The sequence below is a fragment of the Clupea harengus genome, chromosome 12 (genome assembly GCF_900700415.2).
Source record: "Clupea harengus chromosome 12, Ch_v2.0.2, whole genome shotgun sequence".
NCBI classification, from domain to species: Eukaryota; Metazoa; Chordata; class Actinopteri; order Clupeiformes; family Clupeidae; genus Clupea; species Clupea harengus.
This window is the reverse complement of record NC_045163.1, coordinates 4242083-4269619: the sequence shown is the minus strand read 5'-3', so window position 1 is coordinate 4269619 and position 27537 is coordinate 4242083. Positions and strand designations below refer to the sequence as shown.

The 27537-nt window shown below is 46.5% G+C and overlaps 1 protein-coding gene across 1 annotated transcript; it reads right to left on the bottom strand.

Annotated features, from left to right (window-relative positions):
* Nucleotides 1-90: 90 nt before the first annotated feature.
* tcf7l1a (transcription factor 7 like 1a) lies at nt 91-27305 on the bottom strand. The gene is made up of 12 exons (XM_012841957.3): nt 26419-27305; nt 26230-26302; nt 26013-26140; nt 11279-11362; nt 5133-5268; nt 4683-4785; nt 4389-4472; nt 2910-3053; nt 2484-2643; nt 2030-2137; nt 1854-1905; nt 91-1065 (listed from the first exon to the last, which is right to left on the bottom strand). The coding sequence occupies exons 1-12, from the start codon at nt 26593-26595 to the stop codon at nt 569-571; spliced, it is 1746 nt and encodes a 581-aa protein (XP_012697411.1). The 5' UTR covers nt 26596-27305; the 3' UTR covers nt 91-568.
* Between the last annotated feature and the right edge of the window lie 232 nt (nt 27306-27537).

The following is a 27537-nucleotide window of genomic DNA, read 5'->3' as shown; positions in this document are numbered from 1 at the left end:
ACACTGTAATTTTGGGTAAATTGAGTGGAGTTACTCAGCAATCAGGTCACGATCACATGAAGCGTCCTCTTTCAAAAACACAATGGAGCCTTTAGAAATAACTTGAGGTTTATTATCTATGGAGTCTTAGGAGAGTCACACACACATGGGGTTAGGGAAAGGGTGAGGTGGTTCACAAAAGTATAAACAGGAAGCCAGTACTGAAAACTCCTAACTCCTAAACCGACAACTACCATTAGATTGAACTAAAACTACAAATGGTATCTTGTTTTCATTTAAAAAAAATGATGGAGGGGAAAACTTTACACATTTGTCTTTTTTTACAAGGAGCACATTGGAGAAATGCAGTTGTAAAAGGTAACCGTATGGCAATTTACAAAAAAATACACTTTGTTTCATAGAGAGAAGCAAAACAGGGGTGGTCAAATATTGACCAATAATTATTCCTTTTCATACTATTTTTAAAAATGGTCTAATATCTATAAAAAGGTAAAAAGCAATATACAGCTGTAAAAAGTTTTTTTTTTCTCTCTTATTCAGAAAAAGAAAAAGAACAAGATATTTTGATTTAATCCGACGATTTGGTAACCAAGGAGAGGGGTTGTGTCTGTAGCATGGCATGATGGGAATGCAGAGCTGCCTGATGGTAGGGCGACCCCGGAGAGAGCAGGGAGTGGTGGAGCGAGGCGAAGGGGATGGGCCGGGAGAGGAGGGAGCCGGGCTGGCCGCCGGGGGAGCCCAGGTGGAGCGAGATGCTGGGGTGACTGGAGGAGGCCGAGGAGGTGGAGGATAAGGAGGATAATGATGAGGAGCTGCTGGTGGAGGCGGAGGCCTTGCCCGGCAGGGAGAAGTGGTGGTGGTGGGAGCGGCCCTCGGGCCTGGTGGTGAGGGACAGAGGCTGGGCCTGCTCGGAGTGGGTGGCGGCGGGGGCCGCGGGGGACGCCAGCGCGGCGGAGGGCGTGGCCGGGGAGTCCAGCATGCTGCCGTGGGAGGAGGTAGGGCTGTCGCACATCTTCTCTGAGGGCAGGTATGGCATGCAGGGCTTCTTGCTCTGCGGTGAGAAGTCTGTCGGGGAAGAGAAGAAGATATAGGTTAGCGCAACCATAACCAACGGGGTTCCAGTAGCAAACCTTGATTCAGGCGGAACGGTAGTGGACTACCATTTCATGGACTGCTGACACAGCATGTTTGTTTCCATTCAACTAGTGAATTATGAATGAACAACACAAAAACTGGAGGAGCGTGGTGGACATGAAAGCCATAGCCCAAAAGGAAGACTATGGACAGAGGGCACATACCAACGGTAACATTGTAAGCCAGTGAAACATTCAGATGTGGGAAAAACTGTTACACACTGGCCCACAGAGAAGAGAGAGAGAGAGAGAGAGAGAGAGAGAGAGAGAGAGAGAGAGAAAGAGATAGCATGAGAGAGAGAGACGGCGAGAGAGAAAGAGAGAGAGACGGCGAGAGAGAGACATGTGAACAGCTTGGGAGTGGATCATGAGACCAGACAAGCACACATGCGCCCAAGCAGCTCTGGGGAGCAGACATACCAGCCAGTGTTAGCACTGAACCTCGTATGCTGCTTGGGAGAGAGTACAGGAGAAATGGGTTAGTAAAATGGTGAAAAGGAAAGGCTCAATTCAAGTGAAATAAGTAAGGGTTACTGGAGAAGTGTGTATGTGTGTGGGGGGGACTGAACACCGAATGTTCTTTTGCCACTGCCAAAACAGTGAAGTGATCTATGGTGTGTTGAGAATGGATCACATCAACCACAGAGTTATATTTAATGCAAACCCGTCGCCAATAGTTGGTCCACTGGCTGAGGGACGGAGGACGGAGACGCCACCTACCCTGTGGTGAGCCCTCAGGCTTATTGTCTCTCTTCCGCTTCTTCCGTTTGCCCTGCGGAGACAAACACGTGTGCGGTGAGTCAAACAAGTTTCATTAAGGAATGCGCTTACAGGAACAGCGCTCTGGCGGAAAAAAAACCCACTGTGGTCGGTCGTGTCGTAGGCGAAACACTCACATAGTTATCCCGAGCCGACCAGCCGGGGTAGAGCTGTTGGTGCAGTTGCCTCTCTTTCCTTGCCAGCTCGTAATACTTGGCCTGCTCCTCACGAGTCAGGGAGTGCCACTGTAAAGAAGAAGGAAAAAAAAAAAACGCACGAAAGTGAGAGGTCAGATCCTCAGTCTGTCATGTTACTAACAATTTTATCAAGTAGTAAACTTTTTAGAATGCACAATAGCCATGAGAAGAACTCAAATTATGTTTCCCCCAAGTTACAAATGAGATATGACAGAAAAAAGATTTGAAATAGCAGATTTAGAGGAAATTCACCGCTTCCTAACAACATGCATGTGAGTGTGAGTGTGTGTGTGTGTGTGTGTGTGTGTTTGACAGTAAGTGTGAGTGAGTGAGTGAGTGAGTGAGTGAGTAAGTGAGTGAGTGCGTGCGTGCGTGCGTGCGTGCGTGTACTTACCCTCCTGCCCAGGATCTGATTGATGGCAGCGCTCTCCTTGAGAGTACACTCCGCCACTACTTTGGCTCTCATCTCTTTCATGTAGAGCATGAAGGCGTTTAAGGGCTTCTTGATATGTGGTCTCTTATCTTCCTCTTTCTTCATGGGCACTGAGGACTTCCTGCACAGACAAAGGATGATGTTACAGAACTGTGGAACGCAACTGACTACGATCAGGGATGTTTAAGTGTTAGGTGTGGCTGTGCCGACTACTGTGACTGTGTGATTCACTGCTTTCAGCAGTTTCTGTTGGTGTATGACATTAGCTGTAGAGACTGGCTGTGTTGGGTGTGTGTGTGTGTGTGTGTGTGGAGCCCTGTTGTTGTCCTCAGTCAAGGTCAGGAGCTCTGTTGTGTTCACACTAGAGTAGAACTGAGTCAAACGTACCCGTGCATTGAGTTGCCACCGCCGTCGCCATTGGGCTCTTGCTTGATGGCGGGCGAGACGATGGCTGGATGTGGGATGCCAGTCTGATGCAGGCCGTGGGACGGGTGGGGCACCATGTGGGGGGAGAAGCGGCTGGACACCAGGCTGGGGGGAAAGGGGAGGAGCACGGTCAAACAGGCAGTATCCAAAGAGAGGTCACGACGAGCACAGGGTTACTGTTGGGTTTGAACAACTGTCATCTATACACAATCATTCCCAAACATTATTGGATTCTTTTTTTCCCCCCTTCTGTCCAACAGAGTTACAATTCATGTACACACGAGGATTCCAACAAGCAGCAGTTGTACCTCAGGAACCCTGTGAACAGAGCCTCCAAGTTCTCCATGCTGAACAAAATAGAGCATTGTTCTATAGCGGGAGCAGAAAAAAAAACAGCTATCTCTATCCACCATTCTACATTTAAAGCCATATTTGCACAAGACTCCAATGAAGTCACTATGACACACAAATCAGTCGAACAGACCCAAGAGGAGAACAACTTCATTTGTGTGTATACTAACAGGATAATGTCAAAAATGTGGGCAAAATCGGACATTGTGCCTCAGTTTAGGAAATTATCAGGGTAGACACTTTTTGTTCCTCCAGAGGTCTCCATACCATAAGTTGGCAGAAAGGAGAAACAACGATATACCTCGAGCTGATGAATAAGAACAACTGTACAGCACGCACACCAGAGCACATGATCAACAGGAGGAGGATTCTTTGTGGTGTGACACAGGGCCTTGCATTAGACCAAGCTCTAGAGTCAGTTGGCGAGCTGTATGAAGTTGTCAGCTCTCAGATCAGTCCATTTGACTCTCCACTCCAGATCTTTTGAAAAGACAGAGACAACTCTTGGGGGGGGGGACAACTAGCCTCCCGTATGACTTTCAAACTCACTGAAGTCAGATATTACATTCAAGGCTTTTCTCTGCTGCTTTATTGATGCGCAAACTCAACTCCCCATTGATTATGCGATCCTTTCATCTAAACACGATTGAGCTAATAGACTCAAAGTCGCAAGAGCAGGGAGGGAGGGGGCACTTCAAAAGACTTTTCTCCATTTTTGTAACATTGCTCTCCATGCTGATGAGAAACAAAGGTGCTGCTACGTGGCGTCTGACAGAAATCCATGAAATATTTAGCTCCAGAACTTTTTCTTTGTGCATTTTCAGAGAGAAGAAAGGGGATGAGCCCAGATAGCATGAGAGAGTTCATTCGTTCGCGTGTGGTTCGCACAAGCACCAGGACAGCATGGATGATCATTTATTCACTTCCCTTGCTTCAGAGTCAGCAACTGTGCAATAGAAGCCAGCACCACCGCAGAGATAGAGATAGAGAGAATTAGAGATAGATAGAAAGAGAGAGAGAGAGAGAGAGAGAAAGAGAGAGAGAATGCTGGCTGTGACAGTACAAACTGTGTTTGCTTGTCTAACCTACCTAGACATGGAGGCGTTCATGGCCAGAGCTGGGTAAGGGTGTCTGAAGCCTCCAGGGGGGATGGAGTACATATGTTGGCCTTGTCTGAGAAGGAAAAAAGTCAACAGTGAACATAATGGCATTTCAACATCTGATGCCACTTGGAGTGGAGAACATTTAATAGCACATAGTTCAACACGTACGTAGTACTGTACACAATTTTATTTGCAGACGGATGAAGATAAATACAAATATGCACAGAGGTTGATTAAAAACCTAAATAAAATGTGTGTATATTATATAATGGAGACTTACTGAGGAACCAACCAGCCCAAAGGGTGAGGAATCTGCCCCACTGCTCCCGGAGAGAGGGGGTAATAGGGGGAGAGTTCTGATGGATGGGGTGTCCGTGGAATACCTACCAGACAAAACATGATTAAATCAGCATGAAATCAGACAAACTCCACACAATAGCTTTGATAAAAAAAGAACTTCAGCAGGGGAAGCAAAACTATACATAACCACCCATAATAGGTGTCTTTAACAGTAGCAAACTATATTTAGCTGTATAATGGTTAACTATGTATGGATATGGGCTTGCATGCAACTCTGCACATTCTTTATGGTTTCCCCATATAGCAGATTGCTTTAAAAATGTACACTGTACGGGGCATTCATTCTGCTTGACATTTTGTGTGGGTGTAACTGAAACGGAGCTCTGGGAGGTGAGGACAGAGACAAGGAGGGAGGAAGAGAGCTGCATACCTGTTTTAGGGTCTAGGATCTCAGGGGAGAGGTGTGAGGGGGGGGTGCCGGGGGAGAAGTGTTCGTTGCTGTACGTGATGAGGGGAGTGAGAGGGTGCACATGGTGGGGATGCTGGACCACTGGGACTTTGTTGGACTGTGGGAGAGAAAGAGAGGGAGATAGAGGGAGAGTACAAAAAAAAAGAGAGGCAAAGGAGGGACAGAGGGAGGGGGAGAAAAAGAAAGAAAGAAGAAAAAAGAGAAAGAGAGGGAGAAAGAGTTAGAGCACAAAAGCTGAAACAAAAGGGTGCAAATAATAACAAGCTGCCTCGCTGGAGACATCCATTTGACCTCCATCCCATTTCATATAAAGAGTGGCGCCTCTGCGTCTTCCCAACAATAGTGCGCGCCTGCTCTGTTTACTTTCCCCTTTTCTTCTCCTCGCTAAGTAAACAGAGCTTGGGCAACTGGCAGAGCGAGAGCTGCGAGTGTGAGGAATCGCACCTAAAGCCCCCAGCTGCCCGTAAAAAAAAGGCCCTCGCTGGCCCCTCCAGATGCCCCTGTGTGCATTTATGACGGGAGAGAGCCCATCATACTGCAGCCACGGTACACTCGCTGGCCCCTGTAAATGACGCAAGTCCTGGTGTGTTATGATGGGGGCAGTGACGCCATCACCAAAGCCTTCGAGGAGGGTGGGAGTGGGGGGTGGTGGGGGGTTGCCTGCCTGCCTGCCAAGTGCTCCACCTGTCACCCGATCAGCCCCCATTAACTGCCTGAGCCGAGTGGTGGAGTCCATAAGATTAGAATTTACACTTGAATGAGAACGGACCCGTTGAAACAGCAGGCAGAATAAAGAACGGGTTTGTATGCGTGGCCTGGATTAGGGCGACAGCGTGTTTTAGCCTTGCAGCTTCAAATGACTACATTTCATGTTGAACCAGGTTTTAAAAGGATTCCGTCTGCCGGGGCGAACAGAAAGGGCTTCACACACAAGGCTTCTACACACGGCCTGTCCAAACTACCACTCGTTTCCTGCTCTTACTGCCATCACTTGCAGAATCTAATACCCAAATTAATAAGAATAATAGTTCAGGCTCTTTGGCGAGGCCCTGTTGAGCAGGGCAGTCGATTGAATGGGGGGCTTGTTAGCTCAGGATGTCACATGGGAGAGCACAGTGAGAATGCAGTCTTGTTTCCTACACACTAACCTTCCCCCACCTCAACGTAGGCTGTGGGCTTGACCTCTGCTCCAACCACTGAGCCGGCGACAAGAACAAGGCCTTTATTGAGCTGCACTGGCTCCCGACTCCTGCAGTCCAAACAGATCCAGATCTCTGGCATGCCTCAGCTCCTCCCTCACTCTCCATACCCCTGCCCCTCCGCACACACACACGCACACACACACACACACACACACACACACATAAACGCACGCACGCAAGCACGCACGCAAGCACACACACACACACACACACACACACACACACACACACATAAACGCACGCACGCAAGCACACATACACACACACACACACACACACACACACACACACATAAACGCACGCACGCAAGCACACATACACACACACACAGGCCAGGCCTGACTACTCTTGGGTCTGAACTATCTACATCTGTTGACATTTGATGACAGCAGCGAGATTCATTTACTACTTTGCAGGCAAACGGGAACACAAAAGGAGTGCAGTGCTCGGGGTTCAGTCAATGTGAGAGGACGTGCAGAAACCCGAGAGGTCAGTCCAACCGCAGGGTGTGTGAAAAGTCACACTCTTCCTCCAAGCCTGGTAGCTGTAAAGCCGCATGTCTGCTGCACTGGCTCCTCTGACCAGGGGCAAATGGAGTGCCGAGCGGCTGCTGCTTCCTCCTCCTCCTCCTCCACCACCACCTCTTCTTCCTCCTGCTCCGCTCCCCTCCCTCCCCTCCCCTACTTTCCCGGTGCCAAAAAATCTCTGCTGTGTCAACACTCGGCCCGTTTCGTAAGCCTCTGCTGCAGACACTGACACCCACAGTGCAGGCTGCCGCCAGTCAGGCCCTCTCCCATGCCAAATGCATCGGACGAGGCTGGCGACTCCAGGAATCCCAAGGATCCATATCAGCACTCACGAGACACAGCGTTCTGTTTTTAAACGGCACCTCTCTCTCTCCTCTCCACTCTGCCGTGTTGGGCCACAGACCAGCAGGCGCTTCACACAGTACACAATGTCTCGGACACAGACAGAGTGAGGGGGAGAGATAACACTCATTTAGTTCGGTTTCTATTTACACAGTCGGAACCATATAAAAAACACTCTCCCAACCACATCATTTTGAAGAGTTGTGCGTTTGATTCCGATCATACATGAAATAGTTCCTCATTCATTATCCTTAACTCTTTTCACTAATGGCCTGCCAAGCTTGGAGCAGTATTTGCCTGTGGTCCCCTTTAGGTGGCAGTGCTAAGCTCTGGTGCTCCACACAGTAAGTCTGAAGCCATGGAAATGAGACCAGTTTGCCTCTTAAGCCAGGCCAACCACACTAAATAGGGCCACTAAACTCATCTCCATCTTAATGATGTCAATCAGGGGCCAGGCCACAGAGCACAGGGCAGGAGACAGCTGACATACGTCACGTAGAGGGGAATCATTATGAGCTAAACATGGGGAAAAAGGACAATGTACTTGAGTTACTTTTCAGTGGTAAAATTCACTGTAGAATTCTTTCTATTGTTTATGCAGGAGCTACGGTCGTTTGTAATAATCCCATGCCACTTGTGTTAGATTACGTAGCTACATATGAGCTCAATATTGGGAATTGCTACTTTATCAGTCGCGAGATAACCGCAGGAGGGTATAAACGGAGTCAACCCCTGAGAATGTCGAGACAGGAATGGAGTTAAGATAACTCAGCATGTCAGCTGCTAGATTACACTGCTTTACTGGATGGCAGCAAATAATTAACCTAACGTGCAGCTCAACCTATACACTGTAGACGCCCAGTGCCAGTTAAACAATGTTTGAACACGAACAGACTGTCTGGCATACTTAGTGCATCGTCTGATGACCGAGTTTAAGGAAAGTCCCAAACTTTTGGGAAGAATGGGCCTTGAAGGCTGACCAGTCACATGCAATTAAACATCAGCTAATATGATATAAACCAGAATGAAAGCACTTTCAATGCCATGGCCAGGATGCTTGAATTGGCCCAACTAAAAGCACATGATAAGACAAACCCATAATGGCCTTTAAAAGGCCCATTTTCTTGTCACTGAAAAACATCCCATGTCTGTGCTGAGAAACTTTCAATTGTCAATTTACTTAACAAGGCGATTCAGTGAGAACTGCTATTTGTAATCCGATTTCTGAAAACGAGTTGAGAAGAACTGCCTGGCTGTTAGAACCATGAGAATGTCCTTTTTCAAAGAGCCATCTGTGTAGCACACAGCACAGCTTGCAACAAGGAGATAAATCCCGATATTCATTCGAAGCCCAGTGACACACAGTCCTCTTACAATGCACCTTGTGCACACAGCCCCCACTCTTACAATCTTTCATTTAGCATTACACAGTCATGACATCAATTACAAGACGGACCATTATCTCTGAATCGGATAGCTGAAAACACCAATTCTTTAACACACAGAGAGCGAGAGAGCGAGAGAGAGCGAGAGAGAGCGAGAGAGAGTGAGACAGAAAAGCTGACTGCTCTTTTCCACTGCGGGGAGGGCCAGCTTAACCTGAGCTCGGCATCAGCTCAGCAGCGGTGTGAAGTTTGACACCCCTGTCTTGACTGATACGGGTGAGTGCTCCTCAGCTCGGAGGCGACGGGGCCCCGGTCACACGCGCTGACCCGGGAGTGTTAAACCTCCGGAGAGGAATTTTCACTGGCACCCTCCAGCGTCCTTCTGCCCGACACGTCGCACCACATGACGAGGGGGGCGAACCAGCGGGCACTGCCTGGCCTGACGCTCCTCACAGCCACAGAATCTACAGCGAAGAGACGATTTTCTTTGGGAGGTCATAACGGCTTTTAATAATAGAGCGAACGTTCTTATCGGAGCCGCGGCTACCGCACGCTCAAGCTCGTAGAGCCACCGGGCCCGATTCCAGGCGATCAGGCTCAATTAGTCGTGTCTGAAGAATCCATTAGTGTGGAGCAGATGCGGCGGAGCGTTTGAAGTCGAGAGGAAGCCAAAGATCCAGAATCCCTCCTCCCTCCCCACAAGACACCCGGCGGGCGCCCGCTCCACTCCAACCAACAGGACCGAGATCTCCCACAATGCCGTGCATCACCTGCCCCCGCTCTGTTTGATGTATAATTCATGACCGCCGCATCGCTCTGCATGCTGAGCATCGATATGAGGTAGGGGGGTGGGCGGGTGTGTGTGCAGGGGGGCGGGGGTCTCCACCCCCCCTCCGAGCTCATCGCACGCTGATGCCAGCCGAATGCTAAACAAACCTGTCTCCTGAATAATTAAGCGGTTCGGACCTCGCTGGCTCACCTTATTAGCATGCCTGCCGTCTGGACCCAATCTGCACAGACACAGGACAGGTTGCCACAGCCCTCGCTCGCTTGCTAGCCTCGCATGCATCCGTGGTGGATTTTTCACTGCCGCCCCCCCCCCCCCCCGCCCCTGCCCCCAGTTTGATTTGCGCAGGCAAAGACGCTAGCAAAAGGGTTTGCAGCAGTCATGTTGAAAATCCACACAATTCGTTTCGTATTCCTTTAAACTGGCAAAAGATCATCATCACAGAAAACTATTCTTCCAAGTCAACCAGTAAAACCAGTCGACCTGCAGTCTCATCACTCAGCGTGGTTCTTTAAAAGCATATTCAAAGCAGTAATCTGATATTCGAGGCTAAAACAATGTGAAAGTGTGGGTTTCAGACATAAACACTGTTCACTTTGTAACTTCGGTGCAGTCTGGTGGTTGCTGTCAGGTCAGCACTCATTGTAATGAAAACTCTAAATTGGATTCCCCTCCAGCCCTCAGGTGACCCGCAGGGCCATTGCAGAATCTCCTGGGTGTAATCCGAAGGCCTCGGCCACAGTCAATGATCGCATTGTCACCGTGGCATGGGCACAATCGTTCAGCCGTCAACTCAACATTTTGGGGGGAAAAAAAAGTATGTGTGTGTGCGAGTGTCTCCGGAACGGATTAGGCACCATTTGAAGCGAGGCATTCCTGAGGTTCTCCGCCATGGTGTCTAGAGGGGGTGATGTAGGTCAAGAGTTGGGTCGCATGAGTGGCGGGGAGCTGGGGGGGGGGGCGGTGTGAAAATAAGTCTGCCGCTTGTTGACACTCTGAGCGACAGGCCTAAGCCCTCGGCCTCTGCAGGACTAAAGCTAAAAGCCCCGTGCTTGTGTGGGCAAAATTAAACAGATTTAACAGCGTGCCTCTCTCTGTGCCTGTGCCTGTGCCCCCCCCCCATCCTGTCAGCCAGTGCAGATTCACTGCCCTGACATCTATTTACTCCTAATCTAACCCCGGGCAAACGCATCGAGGATTCTATTAAGCTTGTCTGGTTGGGCTACATTTCTCCATAATGCATACTGGAAACCCCTAATTAAGACCCATTTTTAAACTAAAGATTATTAAAGTGCCAAACGCTCGAAGATTTTTCTCCAAATGATCCACATACATTTCTTGAGTAATGCTGGGAGGGCGCAGAGAGGTCGTGAGCATCAGTTATACATGGAAGCGGTAGAACAGAGGACAGTGTGTGTGTGTGTGCGCGTGTGTGTGTGTGCGTGTGTGTGTGCGTGTGTGAAGAAGCGCTATAAAGACCAGATCAAAACAGCGCTAAAGAAGTGCAAAATCAGGCCTGGGGACCTGGAGGGCTTGGCTGCTGACCGTAACACCTGGCGTCAGATGTGCCAAGACGGGACCAAAGCACTGGAGGAGGACAGGACAGCCAGGAGACAGGAAAGGCAAGAAAGAAGGCATACAAGAAAAACAACCAAGGTTGCCAGTACCACCACTACTACATTCGCATGTCCCACCTGCGACAAGACCTGTGGATCCAGGATAGGACTATACAGCCACCAGAAAACTCACCGTTGAGAGTCAGAAGTGGACGTCATCATCGGCCTCGATGGACAACTACAAGCAAGCAAGCAAGTGTGTGTGTGGTTATACATGGCAGCGGTAGGACAGAGGACAGAGGACTTACTAAGTGCCCGGGGGTGGGAGATCTGGAGTCTTTGAGGCCTGCAGCTCCAGGGACGTCCAGCATGGGCCATTTCATCTGCAGGTACTGTAGAGAGATGAGAGAACAACAGATGAGTAAAAACAGGATAGAAAGAGAAGAGAGTGGAACACAATGTCCTCACAGACTGACAGCAACAATAGGGATTAATTCATGCACTACTTTTCCCTTCCGAGAAGTCTTTTAATGTACACCAGCCGACTTAAGAGCAGTGACTATTTTTAAAAGGAGCGCAATGCAGATATTCTGGATAAGACATAAGAACAGTCATAGGGAAGTATGAGTAAACACGGGGAGAGTATGAGACACATCAGTCTGCACAGCTGGTTCCAAAACTGGAAGGGGGTGGGGGGCTAAAATATCCACATGGGTTGGGACAGCAAAATACAGCTCAACAAAAGCCAAAAGGCAGCAGAAGGGAAGAAAATGGAGGAGAAAACTCTGGAGTGTCAGGGAAAGAGGGGGTGGAACAGCTGTGAGGAAGTCCCATAAGGCACTGGGAGAAAAGGAAGGCAGGGGGCAGGCTGAGCGGGAGAGGAGCCAGCGGAGCCCATGGTACAGTATGGTGCCCCCCTCACCCCCCTCACCCCACCAACCCACCAACCCATGGGGCGTCTGGGGCCTATTGACTTGCACAGAACAAATGAGCCAGTGAAAGGAGAGAAGGAGAGAGTTATGTAGTGAGTGATGGAGGGAGAGAGGGAGGGAGGGGAAGCCAGGAGTGAAGAGAGGGAGTGAGAGATTGAGTGGATGGCTTATTCTTAAGTGCTCCATTGTTCTATATACATCTGTCAGGGTGTGAGGTTTTTCTGCTTACAAAGTTTTCATTTTGTTTTGCTCCCAGCTTTTGTAAAATGTTCAGCTCGCTGGGCCTTAGCACCAAAATAACACACAAACATCTGGTTTGTGTGTCAGACCAAATCCTGGATGGGATACTACTGGGCATGGCCCTTCTCCCAACAAATTCCAAACATTCAGACATTCAATTTTGGGGTCCACTGACACTCTGGAATTTACCCTAAATAATAAAGATCAAATATGACTCGCCATTGCGGTTTGAGCACCACACCAGAATATTGACACTATTTGTAAACTATGACAAATGATGATTATTACTCCATACCCTTACTTGGGTTTTCAATGGGTTAATAATGCCTTTAAGAGGTCCTTAAAACTTCATTCATCACAAGTGGGATTGCGGAGAGGAAGGAAGTTTGGATAAGACTCCAGGTCTAAAAATGGAAAAGACATTATGGGCATGATGAAGTGGGGGAGGGGAGGTGTTTGCGAGAGTGTAAAAAAAAACAAATGAGTCTGTGCGCCAATACCAGTATTGTTTCCTTGCAGATGACAGGATTTGGCAAGTACCTACTGGCCGTAGTAGCGATACCTCTAAAATATAAAATTGAAGTCTTGTGGTCCTTCTTGTGAACAAGTCTCTGCGTACTACAGCGTGGCATGGAGCACACTGAGGAATGTACTGTGAGCATGCAACCTAATCTCAGGCCTAAGAAAGAGAGGCCGCTCTCCCGGAGTAATGTCTCCATTTCAATCATCTGTGCAAGTTATGATCATTTCCACAGAGCCTGGCTCTGCACGGCCTCGAAGAATGGCCCCTGCTAAATCTCAGGCCTCACTCCGTGTGTGTGTGTGTGTGTGTGTGTGTGTGTGTGTGTGTGTGTGTGTGTGTGTGTGTGTGTGTGTGCGCGCTGTGCGAGGCCACTAAATGATGGAGGTGGCTGTCCTCTGCTGCCCGAGGGGGTAATAAACTCTGACGAACTGCCACCATTGCCCACACACCAACAAACCCGTATCTTCCAGCACGAATTCCAGAGGAAAACTTTGCATGCCCTTATCTTGAAATACAATCATTTTTACCCATCCACACACACACACACACACACACACACACACACAAAGGCCGAAACACACATTCATACACGGATATGTTCCCTGTTTTTCGGGAGACATTAAGACTGCGCAGCAAAAATAAACACAGTAGTCAGTGCATTTGCATGTAAGACTAAATCCACTGAAAATGCTTGAGTGTACGTGACACTGAGGTCAGGAGGAATGGACACGCATTCCTCACTCACACTCATTCAAGTTTCAGAGAACGGTCACTGTTGTTGCACTCAACAAGCAATGCCTCAAATAAGAAGTTGTTTGGGAAAACTCTTGTGAAAATGTCCTGAGCTCCGTCACCACCTAAACCCGCATTCTTCAACGACAGGTGCTACATACCATACGGGCGGGTGGAGGAGAAGACAACTGAAAGTCTGATCTGGTCAGACAAGAGGGAGTGCAGATTAAGTCGGTTGCTGATCCAGATAGATAATGATTTTTTTTTTTTTTTTTTTTTTTTTTTTTAAACACTAGGAGGGGTTTGGCCATCCCAGCAAATATCAAGGAAACTGAGGAGCTCTACTCTACTGAAATGTTCAAGGTCAGGAGCAAGATTAAATACCTGTCCTACGCAGCTCTACTGAAATGCTGGAATTTCAAAAACTGGTCACGATAACCTCTCGTGTATCAAATCACTACATCAGCATACTGAACATACTGAATCTCCAGTTAAACACGCAAGCCAACAGGTCCTCCTTTGTCTGCCCCTCAGAGCGCCACACAATGGCCTTGACAGAACCTGTATGGGGATCATCAGCAGCCATTATGTCTTCACAACTCTGCAAACAGTTGTGGTTTCTAGGGCCATCCCTGCTCTGGGAAAACAAAACCACAATGAGAAGTCCCAAGTATAGGCTCATGAGGGTGACATTATCATCACACCACCACTTACTGGCCCGCCTCACCTCTGAACGAGTTCAAATCCTTAAGGCCCTCTGTGGGGTGGAGCCAACTAGGTCATATCAATCACTCCTAGTAAGCCTAAATCACTCAGCACAATTCGGTTTTCTTTTTTACTTGCAGGCACCACCACCTTCTCTACACACACGCAGCCGAAATAAATAAATATGGAACCCTCTGGGACACAAGAGAGAGCACAATGGAGATTCATGGCTCCCTTCTCACCACATGAGCAGTTTGAGGCAGACAAAGGCCTGGAGATTACTTACATGTATGCCTACAGGGCATGCTCAAACAACTGGCACAGAAAGAGAGGGGCTTGCCTCACCTGGGTTATTTATTTATGCGCCTGACACCTCTTGCTGGTCTTTTCTCAGGCGGCGGGGGGACGACACAATGGCCCCCATGGTTTCCATCCCGCCCTCTCACCAGGCCGCCCATTCAGGCCCATTGTTTGTTTAGTGCTGAGAGAGTTTCCGATAATTAAGTAAACAATTCCTCGGCAAACGACACCCGTCACTGTGCTAATTGGGAATTAATATGATGGGAGAGAGGACAGGGGAGTTTTTTTTCTTTTTCCCCTGACCCGCATTCCCGGGGCCGCAAGAACACAAGAGGGAACAAGCTGGAGCCGAGCGGCAGCTCTTTCCTGTCTCGCAGCTCGCGTTGATCCCCGAATGGAGTCAGAGTGCAAAACAACAAAAACAGCCCTTATGAGGAGCGTAGCATTGTGCACATACACAACAAAAGCTGGCAAAGCACGCTGCATGTCAATGTATCAGAGGTCAGGCTTTTTTTGAAGGGAGTTCACTTGTACGGGTTATGCTGGTATTAGTGAGTGGGGCCGTCTTAATGAGGCAACAAGTAAAGCCTCCATGAAATACCCTTGAATCTCCTATTGACAAATATAATCACATTAGCCGTAAAGTGAAGGAAAATCCTGAGTTCATCTGACTAAGATCCAAGTGGTCAGAACGGCCAGATGAATACTGGGATTAACTGCATGTTGCAGCAAAAAAACATAAAAGTAAGTCTTTGTTTCACCAGCAACTTCAGAGTAGAAGACCATGAAGAACAAAGGAACACTATTATACAGAGAGAGGGGGGAGAGAGAGAGAGAGAGAGAGAGAGAGAGAGGTTCCAAACATGGGGTTCTCTTGCATGGAAGACACACTTAGAGCATGATCAATGACTGACATCTAAATAAATCACTGTTGACAGGGGACTTGGGGGATGAGTGGCAGTAAATGCCATGGCTGTGTTTGTTTCTGCTACCAGTGGTTCTGGTCAGCGGGAGAAGGGTAAACTCACAGACATTTGTGTGTTAAAGTGGCACTCACACCCAGCATTCGGGCTCCACAGAAGACCCTGATTCACTATCAAAAGGGGAAAGACTCATGACTGAGGGTCACTCCCCACCACCCTCCCCCAAGTTCCCTTGGATACCATTGTGACCTAACTGATAACATGGCTCCTTCATTCACAGCCCACCAAAAGAACTGGTTCAAAGGTCAGCCATCCAGAGAGCAAGGGGTTTCCATGGCATTGTAGCCCATTTAGGATGGGCGCAGGGGCCCTTGGCCAGTTCTTATTCAGCAAACAGCTCATAATGTAAAGGTCTTCAGAAAGGGAGAAAGAGGAGAATACCCTCGGTTAAAAGCCCAAAGACCCAATCCCAGCAGGCAGGGAGCAGAGATTTTCCTTTAGTAAAACTGAATTACAGTACTGATTCTAGTCTTCAGTATTATACATAGAATAAGAACTAGGGGCGTATGCCTATGTGCAGCAGCATCCAGTTTGTAAAGAGAAATGTAATCATGGAGACAAATAAATACAATCTAACAAGCACTTTTAGTAGAAATAAGTCAGCAACTAATCCTCCACAATACGTGTTCTATCCTCATGTACACATGTTCACAGGACAGACTGAACACTGTGGATTCACCAACACACACACACACACACACACACACACACACACACACACAAGCACACACACACACACACAGACACAGAAAGGGGGAGATTTTAAGAATAAGAGGGCTATTGTGCTGCAAGACAAAACAGTAGGTCAAATAAAACTGAACACATAATTAGGACCACAAGAAAGTAATAAGGCGCCTGGAAAGAGTTCTGTTTTCCTGCGCTAGGAAAAGGCAGCCATCCTCCTTAAAGTCAATTACAAGTCAGTTATGCGGTTTTCAGTATTTTGGTGTCTGGTTACAGCGCCGAACCAGAGAGCTGTGCGTAGGTTAACTATGCGTCTCACAGAGACGGAATTCCTCAGTTTCAAACCTGAACAATACAAATGCACCAAAAGTGCACCAGTCCATAAAACTTCACACTCTCTCCGTGTCCTTGCCTCTTAAAAAAATAGCATGGCTTTTTTTTAATGGCTTTACCTTCTGTCATGTGGTGCTGTAGTTGTATTAATGCTAGGGTATGGGATGTGATAAAAATGTCATCTTTCCAAAATAAAATAATTTAAACACGTGCATAAAGGACAGCAGTTCATGGGAGAAAAGCACTTTTTAAGGAGACAAGGAAACAACAGAAAACCTAAGAAGCCTCATACTAATGCAAAGCATAATGAAAACAAAGGGCTCATTGTATTCTGTAGACACCCCAACCCACACACACACACGCACGCACTCACGCACACACACACACACCCTTAAACCCTCCTGTGCAGTCCCCTCATAAGAAATAAAATAAGCCTAACTGACGACTGCAACACCAAAAACACAGCACTTCCAACCGTGGCTGGGGGGTTGTGGGGAGAACTCTATATGACATATCAGTAAGACTCCGCTGACCTTCTGGAGACCACTGGATTTGGCCCAGCCTTATGACAGCTTTTTGGTTTATCGTTTTTCCATTACGGCCTGATGCAGGCACACAACAGCCATGACAGACTGCAGGGGTCCAGAAGGGTGAGAGGACAACAGAATGGGGAAGAGCCGTGGACATTAATTCCAACGCGCTGGATATTCAAGAACATATTAGAAATGGCAGCTCAAATTAGAGATGACACTAAAAGAATACAGGAATAATCCTCTCCCTGGTGGCTACAGCTCTAGCCAGAAAATGTACAACTCCCCCAAAATCTGGTTCATTTTTTGAATTTGCAACGTGCAACACGTTTGCAAAATAACCCAAAACTATTGCGAGGGATTGCAAATAGTATTGCAATTCAAGGGCTTTCAAGGGCTTCTTGGTTACCAGTGCCAGTTATACGAGGGTGTAGCCTACTTTAGCCCAAATGAAGGCTTACTGAATGGGGGAGTGTGAGGGATACGGGGGAGAGCAGTGTATAGCGCCAATGTTCACATTTCAAACTTGGGATTTAATAGATATTGGCATAAACGTATTGATTCAAGTAGTTGCATGGGCATAATAGTCATATGTTATTAATACAGAAAGAAATGATTGTCACCTTTGAATGCCTAATGTCAGAATCCACTAGGAATCTAGTTATCTTCGTACAGTTATATTTATCATCTAAAAAAGAATGGGAAGAATGTGGTCCTTCATTTTGTGTCACTGTCAACTGCACCCCGTGTTACAGGACCTGAAATGTGAGTCCCACGAGAACGGCTCCATCCAAAACACACATGCAACTTGCACATGAAACTCACACTAGAAACCGTTTCTACAATATGTACTTACAAGGTATTGCAACATAACAGCTCCACCCTGGTGATAAGGTGGAGAAAAAAAAGAACAACCACCTTGTCAAACCAGTTCCCTCCTGCAAACAATTTGTGTCAGGCCAAGCACTGTTAAAGTGCAGACGTGAGTGTGAGTATGAGCTTGAGCATGTGCAGAAGTGTGTGAGGAAGTGTGACTGCAGAAGGAGCAGAGAGAGAGAGAGAGAGAGAGAGAGACAGAGAGGGAGAGAGAGACAGAGAGAGGGAGAGAAAGAAAGAGAGAGAGAGAGAGAGAGAGGAGAGTGTGAGTGCAGAAGGAGCAGAGGGATAGAGAGAGAGAGAGAGAGAGAGAGAGAGAGAGCAGAGAGTGTGAGTGCATGGGGGTGAGAGAAAGGCAGAGGGGAGCTTGGAGTGGAATTATTGTGGGAATTTATGGTCTGAGAAACAATTTATAAATCACAGTGTATGGGGCTAACACAATCCAGATTTGACTGTTTGCAGCTGGAAGTGGGGGGCTCAGCAGATGAGCATAGTTAAGAGCAGTGCGGAGCGGCCCAGGGTGTGATTGTGCGTTTCACAAGGTTGGGGCGGGCGAGGGAACGTGATGAATAGGGGAGCCACCGGTCGAAACTGGTCCCCACAAACTGAGCCCCTTTCAGAGACCCGACTCTGCAGAGGATTGATTACGATTGTTTACAAGAAGTGTCAAACTTAAACAACATGTAAACTGGCGCCGCCACTGCAAATTGAGAACATGAATATTTAATCAAACTAGGCTGATTCTTCCCAGAACTGCATATTTGCAATGGAGACTTCGAGAGAGAGAGAGAAAAAAAAAACTGATATCAACATCCAAAAACACAAGGGGAGTTTTGTCTCTTCAGGCACACACACAAAAAAAATTAAATGGCAATTTGAAAGGCAGAGAGGAAAATAATTTGAACAGCCCCACTCCCCTGCAAGGGGAAAAAAGGTCCTCTCCTGCTCAGCACATCACAATGAAGCACTCATCTGGAGAAGTGGGGAAGAGCTCTGTGGGCTTTCACAAGGCCTCCCCTGCGCCTCTGGGCTGCGCCTGCAGCTGTGAACGGGGAGGGGTGCTTCATGCCTTGACCGACAAGACCCAGCTGGAGAAGAAATACACTCATACTAAACTAGGGGGGGGGGGGGGGTTAAGAAAAAAAGAGGGAAAACACACAGCTACACTACAACACAAGGAAGTTTCCACTGAATACACATCATGTGACAATAGAAATCGCTCCAAGTCTCCTAGTGCACTGCTCCACTGGCGGTCAAAATAAGGCTTCTCCCCACTGGTGTCTGAGGCAGGACAGGCCCCCCCCGATGACACACAATGTGAGGCTCCTGACCAATCACACTGCCCGTGCTCTTGTGCCAGCAGTTATGTCACTTCCACTTCACAAATCTGAATGTGCGAGACTCAGGGCAGTGAATGAAAGTCTGTGAGGAGAAAACTGGAGCATTTTTTCTTTTTTTGGTTCCTCTTTTCTAATTAATCATTACGCCATCGAATGCCGTTTCTGAGAGGGACCAGGGACAGGGTGTGTGGGTGTGTGTGTGTGTGTGTGTGTGTGTGTGTGTGTGTGTGTGTGTGGAGGGGAAGGATGGAGAAAGAGGGAGGGGGGTTGCGTCTGTTTTGTGCAAGCTGTCTGACAGCTTAGAGTCACCCCTAATGGAGAACTTGTACAAGGGGAGATGGGAAAGGCCACCAACCCGAGAGAGACAGCGGTGACCCCCCTCCAAGAATCCAGGAGCTTTGGTGCCCACTCATCTGTGAGTCACGTCAACAGGCCCTGAACCTTAACCTTTCACCCCAAGACTGAAACAATGTTCTGAGGTGTCTCCCACTGCACTGAGTGACTGGGGCTTGTCAAACCCGTTCGTGCAAACAATGTTTAAAAAGCGGGTCACAAAGAAACCCTAAAAAATAAACATTTGTGAGGACTAATATTTGAAATTACTCAATGACACTCCCAAAACTCTGGAGCTATAGCAGAGCAATAAATAAGGAGAGAGAGACTGCGGGAGGGTTTCCATGAGGATCTTAACATTTGGCATGGCTCATTACAAATGTTTTACAGTATCTGAAACGCTCCTAAATGGTGGGGATTATGAGACTGGCGGAGCGAAAGGGAAGTATTCTCTGGGCTGAGCAGCGCTGCCCTCCGTCACCACCCTCAAGGCTTTTGTTCGGCCTTTCAGGCTATACTGAACCACTGAAAGGACCCTTTCATGCACACTCCCATACACTCCCTGCCGCCTCGGCCAAGAGTCACTATAGAACATCCCTCATTTCACATGAGAACCGGGACGGCCAGCCCACCCCCAGATCCTGCCCCACAAAGGGGGCTCTCCACTGCTGGCCTCTTAAGACAGTGCCCAGTTCTGGTCAGCCCACCACTAGCAGGCAACATGTCAATAACGTCCCAAACGGAGGAAACACTGGGGTAATAAACCACGCATCTGTGCTCAGGGCCATGTTGCCGTAGTAGACAAAGTTGTTGTGCTGTTCCACAGCATCTGAAACAATGCTGGTAATAAAAATGGAAATTTGAGGCGGAAAGAGAGCCCGTTCCTTTTTTGCATGTCTTTTTTGAAAGATCTCACTGGACCGATTCTGACCTTATTTTAAAAGTGTAAATATAACCTGGCCAAATAACCTAATGGCAGCTGCCATGGTGTATGTTCTTGAACAGAACACACACAGAGAGGCTGGAGACAAAGTGAGAGCAGGCCACAAAGCAAACCTCAAGCTTTTTTGTTCTGTTTTGTTTGGACATCTCAAGGTGCAGTGAACAGGCCCAGTCCTTTCAAATTATCGTCACAAAGAGAGACAGACGCGGTTTGAAAGTCCAACAGTAGCAGAGTGGGAAGCTGGTTAAATAGGATCATCTCCCATGCACCAGCATGCAGCAAGAAAACATTCAGATTCACAGCTCACTTTTTCTTTATCAAACCCCTAGTATTTCATGCTGAAAACAAGTATAGCTCTATTTAACTTTAAAGGGGAGGGAGACCAACCACCCTTGCAGAATCTGCATATGGAGTTGGCAGGTTCACACACTTTCGGCTTACTACTCTAAAAGAATAACAAAAACAACATCTTGATTGTCAGTACAACCTGATGGTTGCTGAGCTCAAGTCTCCCTCGACAAGAAGATCTTGATTATGTCTGATGATATCAGGTGTCCTTCAGCCCTTTCTCTACTTGGCAAGGAATGGCGGGGCAGAGGACAGAGCCCATCTTTGTCAGGGCACAAGAGGTGCAGACGAGATAACAGCGGCACAGGCTTTGCGGACTGGAGTGCTGCCAAGCAGACAAAAAACATCTGCTGATGGACACTTGCCCGTCTCTTGCCCACCTGGCACCTACAACGCCAAACCCCCCCCCCCCCCCCCCCCCCCCCCCCCATCGCCCACCCACCCTTCTTCGCCTCTACACCCTCCCTCCCTCCCTCCAAGCGTCCTCCTCCACTTTTTCCCACACACCCGCACCCCCAGCCCCAAGCCCCGCACCCCCTCCAGAGGCCCCAGGAAGCTCTGACTGTGAGGCTATAACTGAAAACAGCTGTTAAAAATACCAGACTGATGAAGCCTGAAGCCCCATTCACCCCCCCCCCCCCCCCCACACACACACACCCTCCAACTCCATTTTATCCCCTGCACAATCAGGTTTTATTAGCATGGATTGATGCATGAAGTCAGTATGTGGCTTCGAACGGCGAGTGTTGCCATGTTCTCTGGAGGGAATGAGAAACAGCACAAATACACATGCAACCACACATTAAGCAGGGGAGAAAAAAAGCCGTGCAGAAAAACAGTGGAAGAGGCCCAGCCCCATCTCTATCATCTGCCAACACAAAAAAAGCCTTATCAATAGAGAATGAGGTCAGAGACTCGGCCCTCATTCACACGTGGGGGCTGAACTAACACAGAGACTTCAGCGAGGCTCCAGTCAGCTTTCTCTAAAGAAAACATAGCCATGTTCCTTACAATGATGCCAACTGCTGAGCCATTCTGCAAATGCACTCAGAGAAGTTTGCTCCCTACAACAAACATTTACTTACATCCCCATTCCAGATTCGGTATTTTTTCCCCCCTGCATGAAGAACACTGCTTTGAGTTCACAGCCATGGGTATGACAAGCGAATGCAGGGATCCGAACTAAGCCAAGCCACAAAATAGAGCCTTTCAAATTCCTCTATGGATATTCAACCCTCAGTGATTGATTGTTTTATCACTCTTCTTTTGAATCTTTTAATGAAGCAAATCTGAGGTCAACCGTTCAGCTAATTTAACATCAGTTTGCCGTTTAACAATAGTGGGTCTTGCCTTGTGATTCTGCAAGAACTTTTAAACAAACTACTGTACATCATATCTCCAAGCAGTACCATTTTTTCCAAGTTAGGGTTTAATCGACTAGTGAAGGGCTGTCCTTAACTATTATTTTTTACCTACTCAATTTTGACTGCCATATCTCATCTGAAACCAAAATACAACCACAATCTACAAAACTTGCATATCCAACTCCTTTGTATCCATTAGGGATAGACTGAGGTTTCACACTCACTAAAAACTAATCAATCAGGGATTAAGAAAAAAAATGGTTTCCACACTATAATTTCTGCAATGAAGCAACAGTCAGTAAACAAGGTCGATCAGAAAATATGGTTTGCATTATGAACTTAGACTTGTGTTTTTAATTAAATAAACTGTGCAGATATGCACACAACTGTGACTAACGTGATGATGATGGACTAAGAACAAGTAATTTGAGGCAACAGTTTACATGCTTTTCTTTTCCCCACAGGTTCTTACGTATCTAAAATAAGTGCATTAATAGAAAAATAGTGTTAAAATAAAAAAAATAAAAAAGGGTAAAGGCCTTCGAATTAATTTGGATCTGTTTAGTTTAGCTTTACAGGCCAAAAAAAATCCCTTCCCAATAACACATTAAACCTGGATAAAAATGTAAAGCTGTGTTTACTCGGTCATTTGTACAAACATTCATGCACTAGCTTTTAGGTTTCCTTTACCGTCTTGCACTGCGGGAATGTTGCCCTAACTTAAAGGCCTGGACAATGTCCCCTCTGTGGCTGAGGTGGAGGGGGGGCACTCCCTTGCTCCCTGCCTCTCTCCGCCCCCACCCTTCCCTGAGTGCTGAGTGGGTGGAAAAGGCCCAGCCTGTTGACAGGACCGCTCTCCTGAGCACTGTTTGTTTATGTAAAATGAGGCCCTCTAGTACGCAGGACAATTCCGCTGTTTACTTTATATTGTCTCGGAGGTCTTAAAATACCATAGCAGTGTATGGAGTTGAGAGAGAGAGAGGCAGCGAGCGAGAGAGAGAGAGAGGGAGGTGAGAGAGAAGGACTTGAGAATGAGTGAAAAGAGAGAGAGAGTGAGTGAAGAGAGAGAGTGAGTTATGAGCCAAAGAACAACTACATGTTCCAACAGAATTACTATGCAATCGCTCCTCACTTCACTGTCACTGAAGCCACTCATTCCAATCAGAGCACTTCATTCCAATAACATCACAAGATTATTACAGTTAATACTTGGCTCTTCAGTGAAACAAACTGTTCATAACAAAGGTGAATGAAAGGCCAAGCAAACATTACTTCGCAAAATATCCACAGCTATTTCGCCGCAAGTCATAGGATTCCAGAACAGACTGCTAGTTCACCAACTGAAGTGACGTTTTAACAAATTGCACATACTAATCCCAGCTAAAGCTTTCTTCAGAACATTCAAATGTGCCTTCTTGTATTTGTATTTTGAGGCCCATCCCAGTGTGTTGCTCAGCAACTTTGTAGGCTGGGAAACCATAGCAATTAAGAAGCCTATAGTGGTCATGGTGATATGCAATGAAAAGCCATCATGTCTGCTAACTAATGTCATAAAGACATGAATGCATGAGGTCACCACCCTGTGCAATTCTTTTAACAGTCTTTTAGCACTAGGATGACTTGTCCTTATCATGACACATTCTCACAATCCAAAAACGCTATCAGGGAAAAGCTCCTAAGAATGTGGGTTCGTTTGAAAAGGTACACGAAGCACGTCAAACCCAACTTTACGCTTTCAAAAAAAAAAAACCTCAGTCTGAAGAAGGTCCCAATGGCACTGTGTGTCGGTCAGAAACAGATGAAACGGAGTGAGATGCAGAAGTAGAAAAATTGCTGGATCTGCATGTGCTAAAAGAGGACAGTATGAGAAAGAAATGACTCCCTCAGCAGTTATTACCATAACCTGGGGTTATGGCTAGCATTATAAAAATATCAGGAGGCCCATGCTCTCTGACCAGTACTATATGTGGTTTAAGAAGTGAATGAATGGACACACAATGCTTCAAAAAATAGCTTCTGTCAGTCAATAGTTTCCCAATATCACTATTACTGTTACAATGTGAGGAGGCTGATGATACTATACTAGACTATACTATTATACTATACTATACTAGACTTCAACTCTGGGCATCAACAGGGGGAAAAAGGACAAGACCTGGAGAACACTTCTCAACTGCAGGTTATGTTTATGCTATATACGGAGTGCCAAGGGGGACTATAAACATTTTTTTGTTATGGTTCAGTAGCATTGCATGTTTACCTCACTAAGAGACCCAGTGGCGCTTCAAAAGCACATTCGCTCAAATGTTTAAATGTACACGACCTTTCCATTGTACAATGAGGAAGACGTGGTTTATGTTGTTGCTTGTGGATTTCCTTGACATCAGAGTCAGGGTTGCAAGGGGCCAAGTGTAAAGCAATCACCTTGCTAAGGGTTGCAGCAGGCTAACTTTTTCTCAGAACTTGGGCAAACATTCAATCACCCTCTAAGGCTTTAATTGTCTAATGCAATAGAATCATTTGTACTACGATAACGGCTTTCCATCTACGCTTTGCTAAGAATACAGAGCGCAACAACTGCATATACGCCTCGTCTACATAGTCAAAGTTCAAGCTATTACTACCAAACCATAATGGAAGCTAGACAAATATAATAGACTGTCCTCTTATTACACAGTTGTATTCAATCACCATGTTGGCAAGTCTTGCTCAGAGACGCACTTTTAAACATAGCCAGGTTAGTAAAAAGGATTCATTGCAGTGGCCAAATCGATTTAGAATGCTCCAGCATCTCTGGAACAACATTTCATGAGCAAAGAAGATTAATGAATTTAAAAACACCCTTATCACTGTCACAGTAACACAGATTTCCGACCTTGAGAGCAATAAAGCAGTTGACTCTCAATCAGGACCAACAATGGTCCCCTGAGGTAACTGGTGAGTGTTTTGCCAGAATTCTGTGCATAAATCATTTGTGGTTTTCAAATGACTCGGGCATTACATAGTGAAATACACGTCTATAGTAAGCCTGCATTGGATACATTTGACCAAAGGGTCGTATAACAGTATCAAGGTTTATCAAAACCTCTCAGAATTTACAATGCATGCCCAGCCACAGAGGGTCTTGGAGGGAACGGGCACATTGTCCAATCAGAGCAAAACAGCTTAATTGAAAATGTTTACCAAGTACTCCAAACTACTTTCTTTGTACCCACTAAAACGTGATAATGCTCACAACATTGCAATCATCCTCACGAGCAGCAACATTGTAGTGCGCAGTAACAAAAGCGTTCAAGACGCATTCCAGTTTCCACAGGATAAATGAATCATATCTGTCTGGACTTGTCACCAGCGCAAGGCTCTGCCTATTCGTCTTGTTATCATAATAATAGGGGATTGTTAATTGTGGCTACATGGGACGTTTCGTGAAACACTCGTGCTTAACACCCATTTTGACAACATCACGAGAAACATTCAGACAAAAACTTCTGCAAGATAACTTTAAATAACAGACATGGGTAACTGGATGTGTGAAATGTACACAATTCAACAAGTGACGTGGGAATTATTCGTCATATAAACCTCTCCACAATATTTAGTGTCTGTTTTTGTTTACACTTTGACCAAATGTTAAAACCATAGGCGTCTACCAACTCAAAACCAAGAGCATGTCGCGTTGAGGTTTATGTCACCTCGAAGAAACAAAGGACTGCTCCTAAGAGGCCACTTGAAGGGAATATGGCGCACAGCTTGGCGCTATATTGACAACTTTTTATCGCATGGCTGAAGAGCATGTCTGACAGCAGCTGTAAATATCCACTTAAAATCGCTGGAGTGTGAGTGAGTTAGAAAATGACCATAATGACCGACACTCACCGTTCTTGCACTTGGCGACAGGGCTCCGTTGGAAATGTATGGATTGGTGAGGTCTGGGATCATTAAAAACGGATAGCCACCGTAAGGGTGGCCCTTGAAAAAGCCTCCATCTTGCTGTCTTCTCAAAGCTATAGGAACAGGAGACAGATAAATAGTATTGTAAGACACGACATTGAACTAAATGTAACACACAAACAAAATATAGTTAGAGTATTACCTTCGGCCAAGTACTCTCTGTGTTTCTCGTAACTTTCTAGATGTAGTCTGGGCTGTGGGCGCCTGTCCGTTTGCTGATGCACACAAAAACAACGGAATATTATGATACCACAAAACAATCCAAATTCGAATATTTCTGGGGAAACTAAGTGATTCTAAAACTCTAAAAGATATTCTCTCGGAATCTTACCTCGGAGTCTGATGAGCTTTCTGACTCATTCACAAGAGAGGACTTTACGTCGTCCAAATCCCTCTCCGCCGACACATTTTCAGATATTTTCTCCTCCTGTTCGCCCTCGTCTTTAAAGGCTATAAGTTCGTCATTTGCTCCGAGATCATCTCCTCCACCACCATTAAGCTGTGGCATTTTGAACTGAGACAATCCGAACCTTTTTTATGGAGTTCTCTAAATGTTATGATCCGTATTGAAAAGCTCCCAAAATTCGGTATCCCAAACCTACAGATTCAAAATCCCACACACGATCATGATTAAATCACAAAAATTAAAAACGATGTAGGCCTAGCTATGACTTTCTGATTATACGCACTTCGCGAAGAACACCTTCAGGTTGTATTTACTAGTTTGGACAACATACGGAATTATGCCTCTTCGGTGTTCCTTGCGTCTCTTGGAGGTAGTTGGGACTCTACGCGCGTTGAAAGACCGAGCAAGTAAAAAGTCATCCTTTGAAATCCATACGAGCGTCTCGATTTGGCACCTCTGCAAATGCAGATATCTCCTCCGAAAAGTTTTCTGTCCGTCTGCTGTGCCGCTCAGTCTTGGCGTCCCTGTACAAAAAAGTTTCAGCGCTGCTGTGCTCCACTCATTTACTTGTTGATTCACAGGGAATCTGCATTACCGACGGATACATCCGAAAACTCAAGCCCTGTTTTCACGTTGCAGACCCATTCTTGCGCTTTAAAGATTCTGCTTGTTAAGTTTCTGCAAGGTTTCTTTTTTTGTCTTGGGGAAAAATAGCCCCTTTGACCTAGGGGTAAGAAAGGGTCTGTAAGTGTACTTGGTTAGCTGAAATGAAGTGGAAGGAAGAGGCCCCCTCATTAGAATACAGAGGAGGAGTTAGAGCTGAAAACTGACTCTCCATTCACCACTGACAAACTAGCTACCCTTAAAGGCACAGGCCCACTTCTGAAACCATGTCTATGAACACTACAAATAAACATCAGAAATGTTTTCTGTCATAATGACTATGCATTATAGATAGGTCTGTATATTACCAACTACAACAAATATATTACCAACACCATCAACAATAACAACTCTAATGTGTGAATAATTGTTATTGTATAT